The 27,034-nt window shown below is 31.5% G+C and overlaps 2 protein-coding genes and 1 non-coding gene across 3 annotated transcripts; all 3 read right to left on the reverse strand.

The window, feature by feature from the left end:
* Positions 1-6,635: 6,635 nt before the first annotated feature.
* LOC130932229 (U2 spliceosomal RNA) lies at positions 6,636-6,832 on the reverse strand. The gene has a single exon (XR_009067389.1). It is a non-coding gene; the product is annotated as a U2 spliceosomal RNA (small nuclear RNA).
* Positions 6,833-11,823: 4,991 nt separating this feature from the next.
* Positions 11,824-13,521, reverse strand: LOC130981474 (uncharacterized). The gene has a single exon (XM_057905066.1). The coding sequence runs from the start codon at positions 13,519-13,521 to the stop codon at positions 11,824-11,826; it is 1,698 nt and encodes a 565-aa protein (XP_057761049.1).
* A 5,964-nt stretch (positions 13,522-19,485) lies between these two features.
* LOC130981475 (uncharacterized) lies at positions 19,486-19,833 on the reverse strand. Its single transcript, XM_057905067.1, has one exon. It carries the CDS (start codon positions 19,831-19,833, stop codon positions 19,486-19,488), a length of 348 nt encoding a protein of 115 aa, XP_057761050.1.
* Between the last annotated feature and the right edge of the window lie 7,201 nt (positions 19,834-27,034).

Genomic DNA, 27,034 nt, shown 5'->3' on the forward strand with positions numbered 1-27,034 from the left:
TTGAAACTGTGACCCTCGTGATATTGAGCTCCTCTTTCATCCAATATTATCAATTAAGGCTTATATAGGCTATCGATTGAATAGCCTATTGTTAGCTTCAAAGGTTATATCGAGACACAATGATATTAATTAATGACCCTTCAACCATAGGCTTATTGGAAGGTTTTACAATCTTCTATTAAACTAATGGAGATATTAAAAGAAATGCCACCACTCATATAAAGATGATAAAAATTATTTTTAATTTTTTATTAAAGTTGTTTATTTAGCCACAATTTAAATACGTATTTTAAAAAATATGGGTTAATAATAAAAATATAAATTATAAATAAAATTGAATCAATAAATATATTAGAAGATCTAAGAAAAAAAATAATTAAATTATTTAAATTAATAAACTAAAATTAATGATTCTAACTAATATTAATTCAAATGACATTAAATTTCTTAAATCAATATAAAATTATTGTTTCCAAAATCTCAATTTCACAATAAATTTTATTGAAGGTATTAAAAATAAAATAAAAATTGTTAGACGAAAAACAAAATAATTAATAATAAGATTCGGTAGATTAAAATATAAATTTTTAAAAATCAAAGAAAAATTATTAAAAGAATTATAAAAATTATAAATAAAACTTCAACTCTTAAAAAATTATTAATTTTCAAAATAAAAAATATCAAAAATGATAATGAAATAAATACAGAAAAATAATATTAATAGATGATATTCGTAGTCGAAAAATAGAAGATAATATAAAATATATATTAAATAAAAGTTAAAAAATTTATGTATTTATACACAAATATATATTAACTAATTTAATAGAGTGTACATAATATTTTTGAATATTTACATATTTTATTTTAATAGATTTTTATCTTCAGATTTCCATTGGTTGGAGTCACCTATTAATTTTTTATTTTGTCAGATTTTGTCTTTTTGTTTATATGGCCTATTAAGATTTAGGTCCAGCCTACATTACTAATACGAAACGAGTAACCCACAAAATAGATGGTCTTCTGGACGGCCCAACAGTGGCAAATCCAATCCGTGTGGTCTCATCCACACTGCTCGGATCGACTTGGGAAACAAATTAATATTAGATTTGCCTTAACTTCATTTAAAATAAATATTAACCAAGTCAAATCCAAAAATATTAGATTGGTTCCAAAGTTTAAAATTTAAAGATAAAATAATATAAAGTAAACTAATAATGGATTATGTTCATATTTTTTATTCAGATCTCAGGATTTTGGACCTTTGGTTATCTGGACAGTGGAACCTTGAGAATATCTATTCTCCTCTGAATCACTCTCTGCAGAGCAACAATAACTCTTATAACCCGGATGTTCAAGCTAGTTCAGAGGTCGGTTGGTGTTGGATTGGTGCGGCTTCAAAGGTTTATGATGCTCGTAGTGGTTATTTGTGATTCAGTAAGATGTTTAGTTGGGAGGATAGGGGTAATTGGCTTTGGCTTTGGCGTCAACATGTTCCGAAAAAGCACAAATTTTTTGCCTGACTATGTCTTCCTACTGCTGCATTTCATTTTATGAGGGGCATTTCGCACACGGATAGCTGTCCACGATGTTTCTCAGGTCAGAAATTGATTTTACATTGGATTTGAGATTGTCCAAAAGCCAAACTAGTTTGGCAAGCTTTAGGGATCTCCGATCAACCAGTAGATTTATGAGTTGGTTCTTACATAACAGCAAACAACGCCCCTTTAGATTTTTTTTCTGGTCTCTGGTGAATTTGGCATTCGAGGAATAACGATATCTTTCATCCTCATAAGCATTGGACCACAGACAAAGTAATTGGTATGACTTTGTCCTTGAAAAAAAGTTCCGAAATATTTTTGAGTTGCAACGACTGTCTATCCCCTCCACCATTAGTGGCTCTTGGATTCCCCTGCAATGGGTACCCCGTACCTTTAAGATTAATTGTGATGCTAGCTATCCTGGCAATGGTGCTCGAGTTGGTTTTGCTTGTGTTAGCAGAGATTGGAAGGGAAGGTGGCAACAAGGCTGTCTGGGAACAATTGAGAGTCGTAGCATTTTGTAAGGAGAGTTATTTGCTATTTGGATAGGCTTTCTTTTAGCATGGGACTAGGGACAACGAAACATTATATGTGAGACAGACTGTGTGGAGGCTTTTACTATTGTTAATAATTTACAGGATTGCTCTAGATTTATTGATTCTTTGGTGATAAAAATTCGAGATATCATGCCTTCGAAATGGCGTGCTGATCTTCGGTTGATCTTGAGAGATGCAAATACAGTAGCAGATATCATGGCAAAGACTGCAATGAGTACCCTTTCTCCCCAAGTGGAACTTCTGTTGCCTTGGAAGGAGTTTGAGAGTAGTATTTAGCGGAACTGCCTTTCTTAAGCAGTTTCTTGTTTATTTTTTCTTTCTTAGTTGTTTATTTTCTTTTAAGTTATCAAAAAAAGATAAGATAACATCGGTAAGTATCCATCAAGAAGATATAACTAGACTATGAAAAAGTATTGATAAATAATTTAAATGTTGAATAAAGTAAATAACGATTTAAAAAAAAGGTTAAATTAATTATTAAAATCAGATTCTCAATTTATTAGAATAATAAATTTTGGAATTTAAATTATTAGGATAGGCAACATAACCTCTTATTAATAATTTAATATACCATCACATCACGTTCTCATTCCATCTTAACCCTCCTCCTTCACCTCCATTCACACCGTTGTTCATCCCGATGATCCTCCTCCCACGTCCGAAATTTGCCATCGTCGATCTCCTATCCATGTCCAAAACTCGCCGTCAATGCCGGAGACAGCCGTTCCGACGCATCATAACGTCGCCGTTCTCCCTAACGCCATTCAAACGTAGTCAAAACACTGCAGCCCGTGCACGCCGCCGCAGCCTGACTGTGCGCCGCTGTCCTTCCGCAGTCCGTGCAAACACAGCTGTGAATAGCAACTTGTGCTTTTCCTCACGTAGTCGTGGATGCCTGGATGGAGTCTTCTGTGAGAAATTTAATGTGCATGTTAGATGTTGTGGTCAACCCATAAGTATGCGGATGGTTATTTTAATTCTTACGTGGATGGTTATTTGATTGGAATGAGTTTAGTTAGATACAATTAAAACATGCTGCATGTTCAATTCACTAGGTATGCGGATGATTATTTTTATCCTTAAGTGAATGATTATCCTGAAGTGTCAATGATGGTCCTTCTTGACGAACCAGCGATGGTGGGGAGGATTCCGACAGCGACGATCGGGGCTGGTTAGCGACCAAGGAATGGCGTGAAGAACTCAGGAGGCAACGATGATGTCCAGTGAGGGAGAGAATGACGTCAGCAGAAGGGGCTAGTTGGTGAGGCGACGACAGTAGAGAGTTTAGGGGAGAAGTTCATGTTTTGGTAAATTAGGGTATAATAGATGGTTAAAATTTTTAAATTATTAAATGAAGTTTTTTTGTTGGATAATTTAGGTGAAGTATTTTTTTTAACTTTATTAGGTCAAATTTCTCGTTTGTTCAGATTTTTTGTTGTTTATCTAGTGGAGACGTTGATTGATATTAGCTTATAAAAGTTATATATGCGGTTTATACGCAAAAATTTAAGAAATAAATATTATTGTGTGATTTAAAAAATAAAAAGTGTATATATATAATTCTCAAAAATTTAAAATTAATATATTTTTATCTAAAATTATATTAATTTGGAAAATTAAGATTAAGATGTATAGATAAATTTTACATTATTTTTTTGTGCAAATTAACATGTATGATGAGGTGAATAGGAGAATAAATTTTTGTGTGTATACAGTAGTTGTAACATATGTATAGCATGTGTTTGTAATGTTTATTGATGAACATTAACTATAAATATTTTTTTTTCGAGCACAAATTGAATAACAGTATAACTCCTTGTGATTCTTATAGATTTAAGAATTTTTTTTATACATTTTAGGAGTTTATAGATTTGCACTAAAATAATTTAAATATTAAAATGTTAATATTAGAAAAAAAATTAAAAATATTTTAAAAATAAAAGGTTTTAAATTAAAATGTAACTAATTAAAGTTCAATCAGTTTATTTAAGAAAGGTTATAATTTTTTAAATCAATATCAATTAATTAAATAAAATGGGATAAGGAAAACATAAGTATTATTTATACTTTAATTTAAAATATTATATTTTTAAAATTTAAATAAATTTTTTAAAATTTAAATTTTAATATTTTAAACTATTTATCTAATTTATATATGTATTTAGTAGATTTAGATATAAAATTTAAATACTTTTCTAAATTATTACGGTCTATTATGGTTTACATGTTGAATTATTTTTTTATAAATGACTATTGTCTTCAGTAGTTTATGATTTTAGTTGATATTACATATACAAATTTTAAAATTTTTACATCCTAATTTATATAAAATTACAGAACTAAAATGTAATTATTTTTAAAAATATAATAATCGAGTACTTTTGACTTTTAGTTATCCTAAGATAAACTTATTGGAGAGGAAACGTCCCACCAATTTTTTTTGATGGGCTACATTCAAAAAGAACTCTTATTAAATTAAATTAAAAAAATAACAAAAAAAATTAAAAGAAAAAGAACAAAAAACAAACCTCACACAGGTGCTGCTCCTTAGAAGCCTTCGTCTCAAAATAGTTAGAACATTGATCACAAATGATACTTGAATTTTCTCAACATTCATATGGAGGCGGAAGAGCTAGATAAAAGCACCAGAGGTGATGACCGAAAATTAAAATTCTTCAAGAAAAAAAATTAAAATATCAAAATATCAAAAATTGTTGTAATTAATAAATACTGAATTTTTAATTGTTTGTATTTTTTATTTTTTTTCCAAATTTTTATTTAGATTATTTACTGCTTTAAATACTTGTTCTTCTAACCATTTTAATCTTATGATTTTGATTTAAGACAATAAATACTTATAAAATATAATTATATACATTAATGTTTATGTAGCTCACACAAATTGGTAACATACATGACTTATGACATTCTCAAATTCCACGTCCAAATTTCAATAACATAATAAGTGAATCCATAAGCATGAACAATAATAAAAAAAAAATTAACATAGAAAAAAATACAAATATAACTACAAAGTAAAAACCCATAAGTTACCACAGTACACTAGCAACTATACAGTTACAATTTTGTAATAAAAAATATACAAATAAATTGTGGTCTATTATATTGTAATGCACTATAATAGGCTTCAGCATTGTTAGCTTGTTGCTATACATGAAATGTGATACACAACAGTAAGCTCTAGAATGAATAAATTAATCCAAATTTAACCTGTGTATTCACCGAAGCCTTTACTCAATGTTTTCAGCTTGGGTTACGAAATGAATTAAAATAGGTTTCAGCAATGTCCAAAATGTGATGATGATCTCTTCTTTAAGATGAGGCAGAAATTGAGATCACATATTGAGGTCAGCAAGACACTCAATTGAAAGGGCAAAAAAGGAATTCATGAGAAAATCATCAATTGGATCAACTTTTGTAGCACTAACTAGCCTGCAATTTCCCTCTTCATCCAATCTCTTCTCTCTTTTACTTCTTATGTCACCCTTTGATTATTCAGATGTCAACACTGTTTTCACCATTAGTGGTGGAGCCTTGTAGATACTCCCAACAGAAAACAAGAATTTGCTTTAAATTCAAAATCAATCTAGCTTGTTACAAAGATGATTATAAGAATTTAAGGTCAATTCCCACTATTAATGTAAGAATCACTTTGTCATATATATAAAATTAGAGAGTTCAAAGATTGTAATATTCTATAAAATTAAATTGGTTACCTTGCCAGATTCTTGGTTAATGGTTCCTTAGAGTGCTTCTGGGACTATATCAATCTTCAAGAATGGGGCAGTGGCAACCCCAAAAACTTGTTGTAAAATTATTTAGTGGTGGAATATAGAGTGTTTCAAGGTCAAATGAAACAAAAAGCTCATTAATGTTATCTGTGGCCACCTTTGCAACAGAACCAGTTCCAATTCCACCTTGTGCATCATATTCAAAATTCAAAATCAGGGTACCTTGAAATGCCAAGCTTGCAAGCCCTTTGTGTCTTGAAACTAACAGTGTAAGACTCATCTTTTGAGGGTTTAATGGTGGTTGTGCTTGTAGTGGAGGATGTAGAAGAAGAAAATATAATGCTGCTGCTGCTTCGTCCTCTTCTAAGGTTTGGTTCCTTAGTGTAAAATTTGCATGGAATTGGTGCACTTAAGGAGTTCACTTTACAGCTCCTATAGTGTGTCTATAACAGTGTAATTATTTTTTGAAAAAAACCCAAAATCTTATTTGCCTCATCCCGAGGCCAATAAAAGAACAAGAGGCTGGGTTGGTCTGTGGCTGCGAATCTTTTATCTTCTTCACTTGGGGTCTTTCCTTTGTGCAATCAGTAGCCAATAAATTAATAGCATTGGAGTTAAGGGATTGCATCAAATATATTTTATTTTTGAGTATAAATATAAACAACATGGCCCATGCCACCTCTATTCCCCTGAAAAATGAAGGATCTTCCAAATAAGCAGTTTTTACCATAAAACCATTTTACCCACATCTTGAACAAGATAACCAAATATTTAAACCTGACTTGGTGGGGTGCGCCAGGCCCTTGCAATAGTGCAACGCATGGGCGACGCTTGAGAGGCCCAGTAGCAAGCTACTGTGATGACCACTCGGCCTCAAAAAATAATTTTTAATATCGTGTGGGCCAATGGCCCACATATCAGATATTAAACTGATAAGAACAGATACTACACTTGATCTTAGCCAAAAGGCCGAGAAAGGTATGAGTTGCTCAGTCCAGCCATGCTCTTTTTATATCAAAGCCTGTGGTTCTTGTTCGCTACTCCACCCCGATGTGGGCTACCTCACTAGTAACGCAATTACACGCAGCACACAACAGAGGCTATCTCACAAGTGTGTTGTGTGTGTGTCTCTGTTTCGTTGTTACTTTCATGCTTAAATTACAAATCCACACGTCTGCTCCAAGTTCTTTGGCATATAAATTTTTCATTATGTTTGAGAACATGGGAGGCGATAATGCCATAATATAACATGGAATCATAATGAATAATCTTTTGTCCCTCTTCTAAACTCTATTTTTTTTTGGTTGGATAATATAACAAGCTATATGAAGTAATGTTAATAATAGTAACTTTTTTATACATTCATACCTATCACAGATTCTTAGAGAGAGTCTAAGAGGACTCCTTAAACAACTTTAGCTAGGATTCAAGTGAACAAATTCACGATGAACCTATAGTATTAGTAGGCTAAATGATTTTTTTTTCCCCTTCCACTACACACATTCACTCACACTATTAAGTACTGAATATTTTTTTTTTTTGTCATGGTTTGGGTTGGACAAAGCCAACCCGCACCGAGAGAAAAACCAGGATAGACCAAGAAAGCCCAGAATGATAGCAACGAGTACAAACTTAACTCCACTTGCAGCTGAAGCCTAACTTAATTGGTAAAACCATATGTCTCTGCTGTACTCGATTTGAACCTTGCCGAATGCGCCAATTGTTGAATATGAGCTCTTTTTTTTTGGTATTTAAACGGGGCTAAAGCCCAAAATTACAAGACATTAATCAACCGGGGTAAGGAAGCCCCTCTACAATCATCAAACAAAATTTGTCTTAAAGATGCTGGTGGCACATCCACAAAATTAAAACCTGGGTTACACTTTAAACCTTCTCTAGCTAAAAAATCAGCAGCTCTGTTTCCTTCTCTATAAGTATGATTTACTCTAACTTGCCAGTTCTTTTTCAGCCACATAGAGATAATTCTGATCAAATTAATGGGGTGCTTTTCTGCATTTTCTTTAGTAATGGTATCCACAAGCGTTTTTGAATCCAGATCCACAATAAGCCTCCTGATTCCCAACTCCCAGGCTGTTTTCAACCCATGTAACAAGCCCCATATCTCTGCTTGGAAAGCTGAACAGACTCCCAAGTTCGAGCAGTATCCAGCAACCCAATGCCCCATCTCATCCCTTAAGAGTCCTCCACATGATGCCGTCCCTGGGTTTCCGCACGAAGCACCATCAGAGTTCAATTTGATCCAGTTGCTAGGTGGACATGACCATGAAATATGTCTTTCCACTTTTTCTCTATACTCTCTGGTATACAGCTTGTAAGGAGCATTCCTGATCGAATTTGCTTGAATGCAAATGAAGGAGCACGGATCATTAGGCCTGGTGAAACCCGACATAAAAATCTCCTTATTTCTCCAGTGCCATAACCACCAGCAGGTAACTACGAATTGTGTTATCCAATCTATTTGGTTTGAACGGCCCAGCTCAGTGGAAAGGTTCCATCTGAGCCACGCTTCGAAGGGAGCTCTAAAGAAATCTTGAAGGAAGGCTGGGTGAATGAATTGGGTCCAAATTCTAGATGCTGCTGGGCAGTCTCTTAACAGGTGCTCATGGGTCTCTTGGACTCCTTCGCATCTGTGGCAGAAGGGGGGTGCTCCAAAAAGTTTTGATCTTCTATTTGCAGTCATGAGTTTTTGGTGTGTAGTCATCCACAAGAAACACCGCATTCTTTGGGGTCCTCTCCACTTCCATATCACATTCCACACTTGGTCTTGTGGTTTCCCATGACCTGCTAAAAGTTTATAAGCACTCGCAACAGAAAATTCTCCATTTTGAGTTGCATTCCACCGAATTCGATCTCTGCCTGCTTCTTGAAGTGGAGGGTGGATAGCTCTAATTTTGTTAATGATGATATCCGGGAGATGATTCTTCAGAAGGGGGTAGTTCCAATCATTGTTTTGTTCCATAGCTTCAAAAACTGTCATGTTTCTTATCTCCGCAGGGATCTGATTACTGGTTAGGTGCTCATGAAGAGGTTCATTTTCTACCCAAGGATCATCCCAAAGGCGAGTCAATTTACCATTACCAATTGAAAAGCTTGTATTCTTGTCAAAGATCATCTTCACCTTTTTAAGATTTTTCCAGAATTGAGAGTCTGCGCCTTTGACCTTCATCTCAGCAGGAAATTGTCTCCCTTTATCATATTTATTCAGTAGTACTGTTGCCCAAAGAGTGTCATTATCCCCCACTAATCTCCAGAAAGCTTTGAGCATGAAGGCTTCATTCATCACGGAGAGAGATTTGAATCCCAAGCCTCCAAGGGTTTTGGGTTTGCATAAAATATGCCATCCCACGTTGTGAAATTTTCTTTCTCCTGCATTCTCTGCCCAGATGAACCTTCTTTGCAATCTTTCAATTTCTTGACAGACTCCTTTAGGGATAAAGGAATGCATCATATCATAGTTCAGAGAGGGAGTTAACACAGATTGAGCCAGAGTAACTCTACCAGCGAAAGACAAGCATCCTACTTTCCACCCACTGAGTTTCTTCTTGACCCGTTCTACTGCTCCCCTGAAAGCTCTTTTCTGCGTTTTTCCATTGGTAATCATAGCACCCAGGTATTTTCCCAGTTCGACAGTTTCCTTGAAATTGCATTTGTTAGTGATATTATCCTTCAGGCTTTGTTCCACATTTTTGGAAAAGGATATGGTTGTTTTTGCTTGATTTATCTTTAATCCTGACACAGTGCAAAAAAGATCAAGGACTCTCCCAATATTATCTATTTGTTGAGTGGAAGCCTCAGCAAAAAGCAACAGGTCGTCTGCGAAGAGAAGGTGAGAAATTGATGGCCCTTCCCGACCCACTCTCATAGGCTCCCAGTCGCTTCGCACAACATTTTCTTCAATCAAGTGAGAGAGTTTCTCCATAGCCATAACAAAGAGATAGGGTGACATCGGATCACCTTGTCTAATTCCTCGAGTTGGCAAAAAAGCCTCCGTCTTACACCCGTTCCACAGGATTTTGTAAGAAACAGAAGACACACAACAGAGAATAATATTTTTCAATTGGTCTGGAACTCCAAACTCCTCCAAAACCTTTTCAATGAAGCTCCACTTCAACCGGTCATACGCCTTTTCGAAGTCAATTTTTATAGTCATGAACTTCTTTTTCCCTTTTAATTTCCTCATATTGTGCCACAGCTCTTTGGCAATAATAACATTGTCATGTATCATTCTACCAGGTATAAAACTGGCCTGGTTTGGAGAAATGCTATCGGCAAGGAGGGGTTTGAGTTTAGAGATCACAATTTTAGTGATGGTCTTGTAAACAACATTACACAGAGCTATAGGCCGAAATTGAGAGACAAATTCTGGATTAGGAACCTTAGGGATCAGAGTGATGAGAGTTTGGTTGATGGATTCAATAATCTGAGGGTTATGCCAGAGTTGTAAAATAAAAGGGATAAATGAACCTTTTATTACATTCCAATTCTCCTTGTAGAAGAGGGCTGGGAAACCATCCTCCCCAGGGGCTTTCAAGGACCCAATGTCAAACAACGCTTTTTGAATCTGAGTGCTTGAAGGTGGAATAGAAAGAACATCTTTAAGATCTTTACGGAGTTCTGGGAAAGTGAAAACCGTATTAAGGTAGGTGCAGTTGCCATTCTCTTCTTGGTAAAGGGCTTTGAAAAAATTCATGACCATCTCCATAACTTCCTCTTGTTGGTCACACCACTGCCCATCACTTTTTCGAAGCTTAAGGATTCTATTTTTCTTCCTTCTCATGGCTGTTTTTGTATGGTAAAACCTGGTATTTCTATCTCCGTCAACAATCCAATTCTGTCTAGATTTTTGGAGCCAGAGTGTTTCTTCTTGATTCAGAATTTCTTCAAGCTCTGTAACAAGTTGCTGCTCCAGATCTTCAAGAAAGGGATTTCTGCCATAGGTCGAAGCTTTTTGGATACCATTGATTCTATTTAGGACTCTTCTTTTTCTCTTGAACACATTGCCGAAGACATCGTTATTCCATTTTTTCAAATTGACAGCAAGAGAATTGAGTGATGTAGGAAAAGAATTAGAGAGACTCCAATTATTTAAAACAAATTCATCAAACTTGGGGTGAGTTTTCCACATAGCCTCATAGCGAAAGGGTTTTTCACCTTTATCCATTCTTTCTGGTTTCATAATTACCAAGAGGGGGTGATGATCAGACCTCACTCTAGGGAGCACTTCAACTCTAGCATCTGTGAAGGAGCTTCTCCAATCAGCATTAACTAGGGCTCTATCTAGCCGTTTAAAAACTCTCTCCAAACCATTGCGCTGCCCCCCTCTCCAAGTAAACCTTGTACCACAATACCCCAGGTCTATTAGATTGCAGGTGTTAATCCAGTCCTTAAATTTTCTACAAGCATTGGCATCAATTCTAGCACCCCCTTTTTTCTCGCACACCTCCGCGATTTCATTATAGTCGCCAATTAGCATCCAAGGCATATCCATATTACAAGCAATCTGTTTAATCTTGTCAAAAAACACCTTTCTAAGGCTTTCTTGGGGACTCGCATAAACAGCAGTTAAAACCCAAGGAACTCTACATTGATCATTTATAGACATATGAATAAACTGAGTATGCATTTCAATACAGGTTACCTGTAGGGAGTCACAATTCCACAAAGCCCAGATGCCACCACTGTAGCCCTGAGCTTCCTGCATACAATAGTATTTGAAGCCCAGGTTTCTGATAATGTCCTTAGCCCTCGTGCCACTACATCTAGTTTCAAAAAGGAGCACCAAATCAGGATGCTTCTGTCTAACAAGTTCTTTAAGGGTGCTAACTGAAGCATGGTTGGCAATCCCTCTTATATTCCAAGCAAGGATCTCCATAGGGAAAAATCTAAACATAATTACAAGAGTGAAACTCTGTATCTGCTTGAACAGCTTATTCCAAAAACAGCCGGTACTCATTACGAGCACACCATTTCATCCTCCAGAGAAGGATGTTCTTCCATAGCCACTTCTGCAATTACCATCTCTCTATTTTCAAAGTCCTTCATTACCATAGAGAGCTCCCTGGAGTCAACAGAAACAAAGCCTGGGGGAACTGGATCAGGGGGTTCTTTAGAAGGAGTTGGGTTACCCGCTGAATCTACAAAAATAAGGGAGGGTGTTGGGCTGCAGGGTGATGGGTTGGCCCAATTCTCTTGATGGTGTTGGGGGTCAAAGGGGTGATCAGTCGAAGATATTCTCGGTGGGGCTGAAGAGGCAGCCGGTTTAGGGACAGATGGGTTCTCTTTAGAGATAGAATGGGCTTGTTGTAAGGTCAAAGAGTTACTTTTTAAATGGGCTGGCTGGGTATTGGGCAGTGAGTTTGTTCGGGTTTTGGGCTGGGTAGGGTTAGCTTCGGATGACTGAGCCTTCTCTTGGATGGTAGCATCTGAATTAATCACACCATGTCGTTTTGGGGATGCCTCTTTGTGTACCTCATCATTGGAAGATTCTTCTATTTGCAGCATAGCAAAACGAGATTGTTTCCCATTTCCACCCACATTCTGTCCTTTTTCTTGCGCATTTCCACCTTTGCTGGTACCTTCTCCATGATTTGTGGATTTCTTGCCACGTGTATGTCTCTGCACTAACATCCAAGGGCCAAAATCCCCTTCATTTTTTCCTTGGACTTTTTTGCCCTTGTCAATCTTGTCCTTTACATTTTTGTCCCTTTCTTCTACCTCTGAATATTTTGCTGTGTTTTCGCCATTACCGTTTTGAGCCTCTGAAGCATTCTTTTTCTTTTCAGGGCAGTTCTCCCTATCATGGCCCACTCTTCCGCATGAAAAGCAAACAAGATGGAGCCCTTCATATTCAACTGCATGAGGTATACCATTGATTAGGTATTGGGACACCAGAGGTTTGTCCAATTCTACTTCCACACAAATTCTGGCGAACTTTCCCCTGGAGACCTCCGCAGTGTTAGTATCCACTTTCAGTGTTCTCCCCACTATATTCCCAATTTTTTGTAGAATAGTCCTGTTGTAATATTCTATTGCTAGTCCTGGGAGCCTCACCCAAGCAGCAATCTTGTCAATGGACGCCGTAGTTGGATCAAAATCCGGTTTCCAAAACTGAACAGTCAAGTAGTGATCTAGAATCTTCCATGGTCCTTCCATAAGAGCGTAATCCAAATCCTCTGAATTGAAAAACCTTACCAAGAAGAAATCACAGCCCAGGTCTATTACCTCAATGCTTCCCATTTTGGCCCACATAGTTTCCAATCTCCTTTTCAGAGCCAAAAGGGAGATTTTTCTGCCAAGCAGTTTCACTATTAGGGAGTTCCACCATTCTTCCCTAATTTCCTTTTGTATACTTTCCCCTATAATCAGATTTAGCAAGCCATTAGGCATCTTTTTGATAGTAATCTCCTCATCATCTATATCTTCGTTCTCATCATCTCCGTCCTCCTCTTCATTTACCTTTTCTGCTTCCTCTTCCCTATTGACTTCTGCACCAAGGTTTCCTTGTCGAGATGCACTTTTTCCTGTCTTGACTATGTTGGCAAAAGAAGTCGACCATCCCTGTGTTCCCTTTTTCGATTCTTTTTCTGGAGGCGTTTCATCAACATGCATCACGGAATGTTCCCGATCTTGTACCTCTTTCTGACCTTCCATCCAAGCATCTACTCTCGGATAAATGCAGACAGATCCAGAGAACTCTTTACCTTCCCCATTCTTCTTTACTTTTTTTCCAAGACCCTGTTGCAGATCCTGTTCGGCGTTAGATTCTCTTCTTGGCTCATGGGACCGAGAGGCTCCACCTCTCACAAAGCCCCCTCAATATGAGCTCTTTAGTGTTATGTGGGTGTCTTGTGGTACTTAAAATTGGGTACAAATTCAGAAGTACTAAATGATATATGGGATTAAACTAATATGTCCGTTGTAGTGTTCATTAACTTCAAAAATTTGGCATAGCCCATCTTTCTTTTTGGTTCGGAGCATATCCCATCCAAATTGGTTTATTTGTTTTTTTGGCCCAAGGAAGACAATCTTTTTCCCTAGAGATGGTAACGGGACGGATATACAAAAGCAAATTTCAGCACTTTTTGATCCCGTCTCATTCTGTTTATTTTATATCAAATTTGTTTTACTATTATTTTAGGTAGTAAAAACTTTTTCTAACTCGTCTCTCTCACTATCCGTCTCGCTCCTATTCACCCTTGTAATCTTTAAAATTCAGCATAACAATTAAACTCTAGAGATAATATTTGAAAATATTGTTTTCAATTCTTAAACTCTAGAGACTTCTTGTTGAATTGGTGACTTGTTATAGACCATTTTCATCTATCTATTCATCAGCTATAGTGATAAATGGTGATAGCTAATTGTTATAGGGTATATCATATGCATTTGGCAATTAAAATGATTGGTTTGTATTATTTTAAAATATTATAAAAGAATTGTGATCCAGCAAAAAGAGCATGGGTCCAATAATAATAATAATGCTAATGATCATAATCATATCATTTGAGTAGAACAAGTCACCATTGCAAATTGAAGGCATTCCAGCTTCGTGATGAAGTGCACCGTAGACTGTACTATATGAATTATGATCCTCTCAAACTTAGCTAAGGTCACTATATATATGCATATGCAGACAAATAATCCATATTATTATTATCATCTTCATTTATCACCTATTGTATATAATTACAGATACATACCACACCATGGCCAATATTTTATAAAACGTCATAACAATATGATAGATGTAGATTAGATTATAATATATGAACCTTTCATCCATTGCATCACGCAACTCTACAAAAACCAAAAAATATATACTCAAATTATCTCTGTATTGATAAAAATATCTTTAAATTTTGTTATTAATAAAAATAATTTTAAATAATTTTAAAAATGTAAAAAATATCCAATCATAAAAAAAACTCCTACTTTATTAATAGAAAAACGTTATATGATTTTTCATTATTAGAATCTCATTTATTACATAAAAAAAAATATTTATTACATCATTTTTTACATTAATGTAGAACGCTCAGACTCTTAGTATACGGATGTATGTATATTTTTATCACATTTTAAAATAATTTTAAAAATATTTTTATCAATAATAAAATTTAAATATATTTTTAATAGTTTACTCTAGTCATATTTTTATATTAGCTAATATTAAGTAAAACGTAAACACATCACCTCATCTTTATAGTGACTTGACGGACCTTTTAATATAATATTTCGATTGTAACAGAAAACAATTTAAGTCTCTCTTAAAACATGCCGGCTGGATCAATGTCCATGTCATATTCTGAAATTTAATAATTTATTGACATTATATAACTGCAATAATTGACTTATATCATCATATTTTTGTATCATCATAGCTAGAGAGCTAACCTTAGGAGTGTTAATTAGAAATAAAACTTCCTTTTTAAGCTTTTGGTCAAGAAGCTTGATTGATCGATCGTGATATGCATGCAAATTAAATGACACACAAAGAATCAATTGATGGTTAATTTTTAATGTGTTAGGTGAATGTGAAGAGAATAAGGAGATTGATTGAGAAAAATGCTCTAGAATGAAATGCATGTGTGAAATCAGCTTAAGGCACAGAAAGATGTATAATTAACATCTCAAATAAATAAATAAAGGAAAAGAAATGGACATATACCAAATTTTTTTCAGATGCAATATAATGCGACCATTAATTTGATATATGAAACTGTCATTCTCTTCATCCTTCAATGACAATGCCACAAACGGAACAAGAAACATGCATGCACCTCATTGGCTTTTGTTTTTAAACCGAGATTATATTATGATAATTAACACCAACGGGTTGGTTTGAGTGTTAAATGGTTCGAATTTGTTTAAACTAACTTTTGAATTCAAAGCCTAGCATATGCAGTTATTCTTATTGGGAGATTCACCCAGGCCACCAGAGTTAGAAATGCGACACAAATTAGTTGGGGCGAAATTTCACCGGATACCAGACAGACGACCAAAAAGAAAAATATTATGATAATTAGCCTTTAATATATGCTTTTATTATTATTATTATTATTATTATACGTTAAAAAATATTTGTTCTTTAGTAATAATAATAATAATAATTATAATTGAGGATCTTGTTAACTTTATTTCAAACAAAAATAATAATGGTGCATCCAACCATCTCTAGATGCCTAGATAATTAGTGTATGTTTGATTTAGTGTTCGTGAACGTAAATTCAAAAGTTTTAAATATTGAACTAAACTTATTTGGATGATGTTTGGTAGTTTGGGTACCGAACGGTTCAGAGGGATTCTTGGGTTGATAAGTGGGGTGTAGTCTGAAACTGGGTCGCAAGGGTGAAAATGGGGTAGCCGACGTCCCAAGCTCTTAGTGTGGAGGGAGTGTCACCTGCAAAGACACTTCGACGCTCTAGTCAGTTGAGTGTGCAAGCGAAAAAGGGATAAAGTGATATGTGTCGTATCTTGGGGGAGAGGTAGAATCCTCCTCATATATTACGTATCAGAAGTGGGCCCCGCAAGGACAGACCCTCCTTCCTCTAAACTTCCTCATACAGCTGTAACGAGAGCTGTTAAAAACGCCTGTCCAAGTCATTGGCTGAGCTGCTCGTACCCGACCGTTCGAGTCGGGTAATCAGTGGGTCGGATCGGCCCACAAACAATTTGGGCTAGGTCGTAACAGATAATTTTTTTAACATGATTTTTACTCTCAAACAGTTTATTTAAAATAATATTTTGTAGTTTTTGTTTTCAATTCTTACAGTTGAGAATTAATTGCAAAATTTATTCTCTTAACTACCTATCAATCTTCACCTTCTTAAGTCATTTTTATTTTATTTTTCAATTATTCTTCTTTATCTTTCTCATCTTTTCTACATACAAAGTCAACCATTTTCATTTTATTTTTCAATTATCCTTTTTCATCTTCTATCTTCATTTTATTTTATGCATCTTATTATTATTTTTGTTTAATTTTATAAATTTATTTATCTTTTATAATTATTAGACATTATCAATTATGTGTATATATATTTAATATTATGTATAATTTATTATAATATACATATAACATTTAAGATAATATTTTATATATATAACATTTTATCAATTATAATTATTTTGAATCAAAATATCCAAATATAAATTACGTTAAAACAAATTCAATTTTAATCGAAATCAATTTTAGTATAATCAAATTAAACTTAATTTCAGTTTATAAAAATTAAACCCAACACACATTTATTTTCCTTTCAATAATTTATCTAATGTAATTAGGTCGCTAATTATAAGTGGACCATATAATTGTCCTTACTCGTTTTAAACTGATTTTAATATTGTATTGCAGATCATCATATCGTATTTGGACATACACACAACGCTGAATTAAAATAAAATTGGATGACATATTATTGGGCCCTAATAAACTTTGGGTTATAGTTTTGGGATTTACTGAACTAACCTTCAAATTGATTGACCTAAATAAGCTTGTATAAAACAAAATTCAAACTCCCAACATTTATTTAAATAGATAAATGAGTTGATTAGTTACCAACTATATGATTTAGTTTGATTTAATTTCTTTGAAAGGACCCCGAAATATAATTTCACGAGAAGTATTAGTATTCAATATCAGTTAAGGATTAGTTTTGATTGCGTAAGTCTGATTCACATCTTACTTAGACAACAGGAGAAAGTCCAAAATAATTCAGATAGTCAGAATTGTCACACTTTATTAACAATTCAACATGCTAATATGCTAAATTTCTGTAACTATTAGTCAATACTCCATACATATAACTGTTTTGGAATTTATTTTTCATATTACTGTGAAATTCAATAGTGGCATAGCCGCCACCAGATATTATTCATCATTATCCTCTTTTCCTACTTTTAAATCCTTGATCCTTTTGAATTAGGGATTCAAACCTTTAAGTAACTTTCCAAAGTTATTTTTTCAATATATAAGAACATATATACATAGATTTCATTATCTTCTTATTGGGTGAAGAAAAAAAATAAAAGTATAAGTAAATAATATGAATAATGAATATATCGGATATTTAGTTCACTAAGTATTTGGATGTTCAATTCACTAGATGTGCAGATAGTTATTCTAATATTAAAATTTAAGTGAGTAATTTAATTAAAAAGTAGTGTATTTTACTTGAATCGAGTCAATTTTAAAACCCGTTGTTTATATTATTTAAAAAAGTAATTGATTATATAATATAATCCATAATTAAAATATTAGTATGGATCGGATTAACTATATGAGAGGTAAACAACATAATAATATAATTGAATTTTTCCCTTTAATTAAGTATATATACTATTTAATAAATTAGAATGATCTTTATATAAATTAACAAAAAGTTTCAAAATATAAAATTTTTTAGTAAAAAAACTACTAAAATTTATTATGTTTAGCTTTATTTAATATGTTCTATAATAAATAAATATCAAATAAGATAAATTTAGATTAATCGAATTAATATTTTGTCTTTCTATTATTACCCTATATTATTAAAGGTGAGTAGCTATAACGGCCGCACCACCCATAAACCACCGAACTCTAATATTTTATTAGTTTTTATACAAAAAGAAGAGACATATTGATATGCTTCTGCAAATTCATGGCCCAACTAAAAAATAATTACCCTCTTCATATAATAAATAATTTAATAATTATTCTTTATATGTCAATGGAAACAAAGCCAGCATTCATGGAGCACAAAAAGATGCCTTATCTAAAACCGAAAAGCTCGTATATATATTCCTCCATCAATCAGCCAACAAGTAAATAAATCCAAAACAATAAAAAGCAAAACTAAGGTAACAATTAAAAATAAAAGAAAAGAGAGAGAACAAGAAATATATAGAAGATTCAAGAACAACAAGAGAATGAGAAGAAGCTAAGAGATATGGTATTATATATGTTTTCCCTTTTATTTCTCTCAACCGAAAGTGATGTTTTGCAAGTGGATCGTTTCTCACTTTACACGTGAATAAAAAAAATCAAATATCTTTTTAAAAAAAATATTTAACTTGTTTTTTATATTCATTAACATTTTCTATTTATAATAGGAGACACATATTAAACACCTATACTAGAATAACCATTCGAGTACAAGGGATAATAACTAATTTTTGAGTTCAACAAGGATCGAACTCTTGACCTTTTGGATCTAGCGCTTTAATACCATGTCATGATACCACTTATCCCAAAAACTTCAACTGATGAAAAAATGTAACACTAATAATTATATCTCTAATACTTCGTAAACATTCATTATACATATTGTATAAATATTTCATTGGCTCTTCTACTTTCCCATATAGTATATATACCATCTGATCATTACCTCTTATAAACATGTAAAATTAAAAAGGTAAATAAAAAAAGAAAGGAAATTAAACCTAGCTATACTCTTCATCCTAATAAATCATATATATGATGGGTATATATGTACAACATGAAAAAATGAAAAAGAAAAATACAGAAGGAAATTAAAATAAAAAGCAGAACAAAATAACGTAACAAGTATATAATAATGTGTAGTACTAGCTACCTCAATCTTTGAATGTTGAAGAGAATAGAAAAGTAGGTTAATTAATAAAATTGGGTGTGATTTTGATGACAAGGCCAGGAAAGACATCATCAGGATCATGAATATGAGGGTTGCGTTCAACGATGAATGGATCACTGCACTTGTCACTTATGGTGTGAAGTGTCTCTCCTTCTCCCACCACGTATATCTCGTCGCACGGCCGTACACGCAGGTTGCTCCTCTGCCCCGTCACGGCTGCAGCCGTGGCGGCCGAGTTGTCGTCGTCATATTCATAGGCCTCCTTTATGGAGGCCAAGAGTATGAGAGACAACAGGACTATGGAACAGTACCATGATGCCGGATCCGCTGTGGATTTTCTTGATGATGAGGAAATAGAAGAAACCATCTTGGTTATGTGGTTATGAAATGAAATAATATGAGGATATACAAAGTGGAAGGGATATATATATATATGAATTATGATGAGAGTATTTATTGTTCTGTGGGCCCGCGGGAAGGGGATAATAGAAAGAGAGAGGCTTTAAGTTTTGAGAGAGAGAGAGAGAGAGAGAAGAAGTATGGCGGGTAACTTAACTGACATACCTGAAGTCATTCTTATTTTTATTTAAACATGAGAAAGTTGGATTAGTAGCTTCGAAACAAATATCAAGATTCAAATTTTAATTTGTATATGAGAGATAATAAAAATAAATGGGCAGAAAGGTAAAGAGAACAAAATAAATTTTTTAATATGTAATTTTTTAGTGTATTTAAAATTATTGGTTATGTAAAAATCCTCAAATCTATAAAATAAATAAAAGATTTTTTCTTCCTCTAACTGGATGGTCGTAACTCAGCATAACTAACTGATTCCAGAAGAAAAGAATTAAACATGTATAAAATAAAAAGAAAAAAATATAGGTAAATAATTTTTAATTAGTCAATTTTAAATAATTATAATTATTAATTATTAATTTTGTATTTAAAAAATTAAATGTTAAATAAATTACTAATTAATAACCATTAATTAATATAGAGTATAATTTACAAATATTTATTAGTTTGTTGTTGATTAAATTTTTATTAATTATCTAACAAAATTGAATTAAAAAATAGAAAAAAAATTTGCTAATTATCTTGATGCGCTGAATCAAGTTATATGAGATGTAGATTGATGGTGTGGAGAGTGGTTTAATATGCTTCCGTAAATTGAAAGATGAAAAATATTAAAAATATTTGTTCGTCTGCTTAGATGTCTGGTGGGTCGGGTTTAGTTGGTACTAGAGCAAAATCTTGAAGGAGTTAGGGCCTAGGTGCGAGCTGGGATGATGGTTGAATTTTGGAAGAGGTCGCTTGCTTGGATCGGTGGAGTGACGAGGTGGTGGGGGCCACCTGTAAAGACTTCAATGCTCAAGTCAGTATCCGTATAAAAGCGATGATTTAGAGTTAGAAAAAGTGACGTATTTCTGAGGAAAGGTAGGTCCCTTCCCTTTATAGTCGATACTCGGATGGATCTATTGTGGCCAGGTCCACCTGCCTGAAAGCTTTTGCCAGTTGTCCAGGTTTTATGTGGATGAGAAGGTGACGTGCGGGTCACCTCCTGGCTCGGGTCGAGTAACCCGTCGGGTCGGCTATTCGTGCATGGACCCAGGCCGCTGGTGGGTTGGGACAGAACAATATTCAATTTGAATATACGAAGATAAACGAATTAAAGAGATATTAATTTGGTAAAGATATCAATTAATTATCTTAAAAAAGAGATAGGAGGTAATTTTATCATTTTAACTTGAGTTTTTTATGCACCACATAACAATTAATCTCTAAATACTTAGTGCGCTCATAAAAAATGAGATTCATTGCAATGTATGTAAAATGTTTTGATTATCACAATACAAAATAAGGTATAATCACATGAGAATCTCAAGAAATACAACATATTTACCAATAATTAGAGCATACAGTTGTGTTACTAAAAACTCGATATTCAACTTCAGTAGATGATTGAGCAACGATGGTTTATTTCCTCATTTTTCAAGAAACTAAAGACTTTCTCTAAATAAAAGTATCTAGTTAACGAATAGTGTGTGTTTGGACATCCAATCTAATCAGAATCACTAAAATTACATATTTACATAGAAGAGTTTCTTGAAAAGAAAATACTTTTTCCTAAACTATTTTTTAAGTATCTCATGACACGAGTGACAATAAAAAAATGAGCTTGGTAAGTGATGCCATAAATTGACTAAACTACTGTCTAGCATACATGATGTCGGGACGAATAATAGTAAAATATATAAGGCGTCCAACAAAACAACGATAGATGAAAGGTTTTTAAAGAAGAATGTTATCGTCTTGGTGTAATTGAGTGGCACTTTCTATTAGAACAAAGGCATACTTATTAACTCTTATGAAATCAGAGTCTTTTAAAAGATTAAGACAATATTTTCTTCGAGAATATGAAATATCCTTTGTAGAATAATGAGCAACGTCAATTCGCAAGAAGTATTTTAGAATGCCTAATTTTTTTATTAAAAAATATTAATTTAAGATACATTTAATAGTTGTCATCTCAAAAATAGTATTGTTTGTCAAAATAATATTATCAATATACATATACCAATATAAAAATGTTAGCACCAACTAATTTAACAAAAAAAACTATAATCAGATAGAATATCTTCTAATATATAAAATAATATAATTTTTTGTTTTAATTTTAATTTCAATATATTCTAACACAATTTTTTGCTGTTAAAAAAAAACTACAAAATGGATGGTCAAATTGTCTTAAATGACTAAATATTATTATTATTATTATTATTATTATTATTATTATTATTATTATTATTATTATTATTATTATTACCTTGTTAACTTTTTGTTGTTTGACTATCTATTTCGTTTTTATTTTCTTAACCTTTTGTTTAACCGAGAATATAAATTTAATTTCTTTACATTATAAATGCATAAAAGTTCTCTATACTATTTCAAGATTTTAGGATTTGGTTTATTACTCTTCCTGGGATACTCCAACCTACTACTCTTTAAAGTCCAATTTGCAATTTGGAGGAGTCTAATTTGATACTATATGATGCTTTAATAGAATTACCTTTTATTCCTTTTTCAGAGTTGGTAATTTATTGTTGACTTTAACTTTTCTGAATGGTTAATGCATGTAAGAAAACATTGAATTTGTAGGATATAAAAGATAATTTTAATATTGGTCAATAAAATTATAAAAGTTAATAATTACCTATTTTAAAAATTAACTATCTAATATAATTAAATTTTTGACCGGCGGTAATTTTTCTTTGATGATCGTTGTTGTCGTACGGATATTTTCTTTGACTTAGAATATATAGTTTTGGGATACTATTACTCAAAATTATTTTACCAAACAAATAACATTATTAGTGGCTGAATTGGTGGCTAATTTTTGGTGGCGATTTAATATAGTTGTTATTGATTAATATATTATTAGTTATACAAGATTAAGTGCAAGCTTAAGGAACTTATTAATTAATTAATGTTACATTTATCTGTATACTTATCTTGACAAACATTTTTTTAAGACACCATGTTATTTTATTATTTTTTTGGAAGGGCACCACGTGACTAGAGATAAGATGGGAAATAGACTAATCATTTATGCTGTATTCTTTTATTTTATTTTTTACCCGTTTAAATTTTTGAAAAAAAAAATGGTATCATGATAATAATGTGTGTATATATGTTTATTAGATGTTCATATAAGAGTTGATAAATTTTCCTTCAAATTTTTGGTCCTTTTATATATAATTCATAGAGTTTAGCTATTATGTACTTTAAAGATACATATTAAAATTATATAAAAATATATACAATTTAGTCTTTAATATAATTATTGTGAATTTATTAAAATAAAAAATTTTAGTTTTTTTATTAACAATAATTTTAACTTTTGAACTTAAAACACATATTAACTAAATTCTAATTCATACGCTTACAATTTACAAAGAAATATATATTTAATTTGACCTCTGTGATTAGATCAAAACAACAAAAATTTTACAGATATATGTGCAAATATCAAGCCGAAGACGACTAAGATGAAAAAAAAAAAAAAAGAAATTATAGACCTTACTATATATAATTGAGCAAACTAATAAGTTGAAATAAAAACTTAAAGAAGTAGCTAGTCTACCATGTTGTCATGAAATCTTAGAAGAGGAGCATATTTAAATATTGTTCTACTACAAAACTTATTTGGGGGAGGAAATTATTGAGACATACATAATTAAGGTCTTCCTGGTGATGAGTATATTGTTATCAATATAAAATTATTTATTTCATAATAATTGTTCAGTCAGATCTGGTGTTCAAATATATAATTCTGCATATACTTCCCTACATACAACTTGTATCACCCCTAATAAAATTTGTTCTCAAGTTTTTTAAAGATAAATACACTAATATATTTTATACTGTATGTTTAAATAAGCTTCTAAGATTCGTGAGTCACGACAACATACAATAATAAAATAATTAAAATATTTAATTATTTTAGGTCACATATCTTAGCTTGCTCAATAATATCATCACTTGATTGAAAGAATTCAGTAGAACTTATATGTTATTATTAGTTTATTATTATAGATAAAAATTAAAATATTTTATCAGTCTTTATAATTTTTTTACTAAATTTATAATTAAATTTTATTATTTGAAAGTTTTTAATTAAATTTTAAACTATTTTAAATTTTATAATTAAATATTTATTGTATTAAAAATATTAGAATTAATAGAATATTTTTTTCAAATTAAAGATATTTACACTTAAAAATTAAATTCTTAAACTTAAATATCTTTTCATTTTTTAATTATTTTATTAATTTTAGTAAGTTTTGTATAATAATAAAAATTTAATTACAAAAAATAATATAAAAATATAATTAAAAACGTTTAAATTATAAAATTTAATTGTAAATTTAGTTAAAGTATAAAAGTCGAGAGAGTAATTTAATCATATGAAATAAGGGATTGGTTTAGTTATCACGCAACTACTAATGTACTATTTTCACGTAGTACCTTTTGCCTTTTTGTGGGGGTTAATTAATTATTAGTTAATCTTAACGACATCAATTTTGACTCTTATTACACCAGGCCATTTTATTAGAGCTCTGTTATTCTAAAACTCATGGGGTCAATAACTTTCCAAGCGATCAGCTTGCTTTGCGAAAAGAACCTCTGGAATTTTTAATAGATTCCAGTTTCGAGGTTTAATTGTGTATTATTTATGAATAATATACTGAAATTAATCACGGAGAATATAAAATAAAGAGGTGTTTGTAGTTCAAGAAGGTTTGGGTTGTGTGAAGGTAATTAAATAATATGGGGTGGTCTTTGTATTGTATAATTTATAATAATCATGTAAAGTGTCTGCTTGATCATCATATACTAATTGATTAACGTTAAGAAAGCATATACTAATTTTAATTTTATCATTCCAATAAAAGAAGATGACTTCAATTACTAATTTTGATATATACTTATTTGGAAAAAATACTATTTTAATTTGATTCCAATATTTAGATCTATCAAATTTTAATTTAATTTTTAACATTTTAAATATTTTATTTTATCTTAAAAAATTTTAAATAAGTTTAATAGCTCATTATCATTAGTTAAGTCATATTTTTTATTTTTATATGTTAGAAAAATATAATTAAAATTTTTATTATTTTTTTTGTACAAAGCTTCAAATCTTAGTAATCAATCATCAATGTTCTATAATTAAAAGAATAATTTTTATATTAATAATTGTTGGTAGTAGGTCGATTTTATTTACAAACTAAAATTAAATATTATTGTTAATTCTTAATATACTAATTTTTCATATTAAATTTAGCAATAGAACAATATTAAATTTATTTAAAATTTTCTAAAATTAAAATAGGATATTTAATTTGACACATTATGAACCAAATTAAAATTCATCTTAATCACTAAAATTCCAAATAGTAGTTTGCCGTAAATTAAATATTTTATGTATTTGTATTCAGCGAAATTGTTCAATAGGTTAAGACTTAAGAGAATATATAATGAAAAAATGTTAATTAATATAATGTTAAGTAATTATTTCACGAGGATTTGTTAATAGGCATACGAAAACAACTTATTAGGCTTTTATTTGCGTAAAAAACTTAATATAATATTTGGTGCCTGACTTATTTATAGTGAATTCGTTCATGACATACGTGTGATGAAAGGCATATCTGTTTTGAAAATTGAAACAACTGGTGTTAAGTCATTTCATGTCTGAATTAATTAACTTAAGAATTCACTTCACACTTCTGACTTCGTTTTTGCCTTATATATGATTAATATAAATAAAATAAAAAATACTATTTGTACACTAAAATCAACCACTAATATATTTATATTTAAATATATGTATAATTTAATTTATTTTTAATATGTATTTTATACTAATAATTAATTTTGGTGGCTGATTTTGATATATATATAACATTATTCAAATAAAATTATATATAAGGTTGGTGGCTAATTAAATCTTGTCTAGTGCAAGAATCAAGAAAACATAATACCCATGACGTGTTGATGAAACAATTGATGTTAACTCCTTTAGAAACCGTTGATCCAAGTCAAGACAAAAATGTAAGTTTCTTTTAATAGGCCACATTACATTCATATTATCATATACATAGGGGAAATCAATATATTGTAGTTAATATATGCCTTAAAATATATAAAGTTTCTTTCAACATATTATTTATTTTATATTTGTTAAAAGAAAAATTTAATTTTTTAATAATAATAACTTTAATATCAATCATGTTAGATATACATATCAAAATCAATTACTAATATAAAATATATATTAAAATATAAAATATTTAATAAATATAAATAAAATTACATATATAATATATATTTATACATAAATATAATAATAACTAATTTTAGTGATTAATTTTAATATATATTTAAAATATTAAAACATATGTATGTTAGCTAATTCTTAATATATATTACAATCATCAAGGTAGAAATAGAAGATTCTCAATTTTATTTATTTATTTAAAAAAAAAAAGTAGTCCCCACTCCCCCACTCTCCACTATATTTTTGGTTGTATGAACATCGGCAATAAAAACATGCATGGATAGAATATGAATCCATCCAGACAAAGTGGACGATATCCCAAAGAAAAAAAAAATGGAATTAGCATAAGTAGTGAGGGTGAAAGCTAAAGGAGAAAAAGGAGATGCATGCATATATGAATGTATGTTTTTTCCTCCTATGTTGGCAAGTTTAATTTGGTCTGACAAATAGTTGAAGCAACATAAATAGAATTGTTGCTTTACCATTTTGACCCTGGTTCAGAAATCATACCTGGATATGATGGAAACAAGTGCATTAGTATGACCAATTCAAATTCAATTTGGGTATAAAGATAACATTGTCTTCGTTGAGAATTGAGAATTGAGATTGAAAGATAAGGCGGGACTAAGTGGAATTGTGGGGTCAATTTGACACATTAAAGTCATTCAAAGGTACAAATGATGAATTGGAAATTTGGCACCGAATTTCGATGCAAATTGTAGCT

Source organism: Arachis stenosperma, chromosome 5, assembly GCF_014773155.1.
Source record: "Arachis stenosperma cultivar V10309 chromosome 5, arast.V10309.gnm1.PFL2, whole genome shotgun sequence".
NCBI lineage: Eukaryota > Viridiplantae > Streptophyta > Magnoliopsida > Fabales > Fabaceae > Arachis > Arachis stenosperma.